Source organism: Hipposideros armiger, unplaced genomic scaffold, assembly GCF_001890085.2.
Source record: "Hipposideros armiger isolate ML-2016 unplaced genomic scaffold, ASM189008v1 scaffold_238, whole genome shotgun sequence".
Lineage (NCBI taxonomy): Eukaryota > Metazoa > Chordata > Mammalia > Chiroptera > Hipposideridae > Hipposideros > Hipposideros armiger.
Window position 1 is genome coordinate 1745995 of NW_017731588.1, and position 1859 is coordinate 1747853.

The window sequence follows — 1859 nt, forward strand, 5'->3', positions numbered from 1 at the left end:
ATATTGGGAGAGAGGCAGCAGCCTTTGCTGTCTCCCCTGTCTCAGAGCCTGGCTACCTGTTTCTTCTTTGGGGTGAGAGTACATTTTAATGATGGTCTCCACTGGGCTTCAGGCTTTGGGTCTATTGGCTCTAAAAACTCAGCATTATCCCCTGCTCCTCCCAGTGGGGGCCCTGTAGATAGGTATGGAGGGGAGGGAGGGACATCTCACTGCCCCAAGTGGGCCCCAAGCCTTCCCTGATCAGCCATTGGGTAAAAAGGGTCTGCTTTGGGCTTTGCAGAACTCATTGAGAGCGCCATGTACCTCTACCGTGCCACTGGGGATCCCACCCTCTTAGAACTCGGAAGAGATGCTGTGGAGTCCATCGAAAAAATCAGCAAGGTGGAGTGTGGATTTGCAACAGTAAGTGTTTCCACAGGCCCGAGAATTGGGAAATATCTCCCTCTGCTGCTAAGAGCGGGTGGCTCTTTAAAGGTGGAGTGTTGACAGTTCTGGTATATTAGTAGTGGACTGGACCTTAGAGATGTACATGATGCCTTTATTTTATAGATGAGGAAACTGGGTGAACAGAAGCTAAGAGTCTTGTTAAAGGTCACATAGCTAGTAGAGATGGAGCTAGAACTGGTTCCCGGGGTCTAGACTCATGCCCTTGGCATTCTCCCTGCATCAGAGGGATCCTTTAGCTGTCAGAATAGGCTTATTTTGCAAGGGCAAGTTTTGTGAAAAGTTTTGTGATGGGTCTATAAACATGAATTCTAGAAGGGAAATATAGAGGCCCATAGCTTATGTTCAAACCTGGGGATCCTTAATAAAACAGCCCTACCAATCTCAATAAATATAGATATTTACTGAATGTCTTTCACGGGCCAGGCACTGTGCTAGGCTGATGGTTATAGTGATGAAGAAGGACCAAGCCCTGAAATGACATTTTGGTAGGAAAAACAATGAATGTGTATCTAGGAGACAGAAGGAAGGCCAGTGTGGCCTGAGTGGAGTGAGTAAGGAGGAAGGTGGGAGGAGATAAAGTCCCAGAGGTAGGCAGGGGCTGGATCACATGGGGCTTTGTGTAAGCCTTGGGGAAGAGTTTGGATTTTGTTCTGCTTGGAATGAGAGACCTTGGTAGGGTTTACAGCACAGCAGTGATATAATTTGATTTTATTTTAGAAAGATCACTGTGGTTGCTCTGTGGAGAATGGGTTGAAAGGGTCAAGAGTGAGAGCGATGTCACATCCTTAGAGGACCCAAGCAGGCAAGATGTAAATAAACAGTCATTCCAGGCATTTAAAAACCAGAAGATAGTCTGGAAGAAAATTCACCAAAAAGCCTACAAAGGTTTTTGATTTTTTTTTTTAAGGCTATGAGATTAAATTCAAACAAAAAAACTTTTTCAAAATTTTGTCAGTGTTTCTATTCTATAAATAGGACATAGATATATCTATTTAAGGAAAAGACCTATATGTATAGGGGAAAAACAAAAGTAATGATATGTTTTCGTTTCTAATATGTTGTATTGTGTGAAAAGCCAAAGTGGATCAGCCCATTGGGACCTTCTTAGGAATGCTTGACTTATTTCAATAAAAAAGAAGCCCTTTGGAGGTCTTCCAAGGTGAATGATGGGAACAGGCTTCTGATTCCTTGGCCTTGGTCAGACAGGCAAGAGAGTAATCTTGGTACATCAAGTTTATATTTTAGATAGATGTCCACTGAGAATTAGTTTGGTTTAAAAAAAATGTATTGCTAATTCCGAGAAGCCAAAATAAATGTTCATAGCAAGTAAACTTACTCACCCATGACCATAAACTCAGTATGAATTTTTCTTCATAAGACTCCTAATTAGTTGTTTATAAAAGCAATAACTT

The 1859-nt window shown here is 42.2% G+C and overlaps 1 protein-coding gene across 1 annotated transcript in view; it reads left to right on the forward strand.

Annotated features, from left to right (window-relative positions):
- Positions 1 to 1859, forward strand: part of EDEM2 (ER degradation enhancing alpha-mannosidase like protein 2) — a 31883-nt gene that overhangs the window by 24405 nt on the left and 5619 nt on the right. Inside the window, exon 10 of the mRNA XM_019655333.1 lies at positions 281 to 402. Coding sequence (XP_019510878.1) covers positions 281 to 402 — 122 coding nt within the window. The remainder of the gene's footprint in view (positions 1 to 280; positions 403 to 1859) is intronic.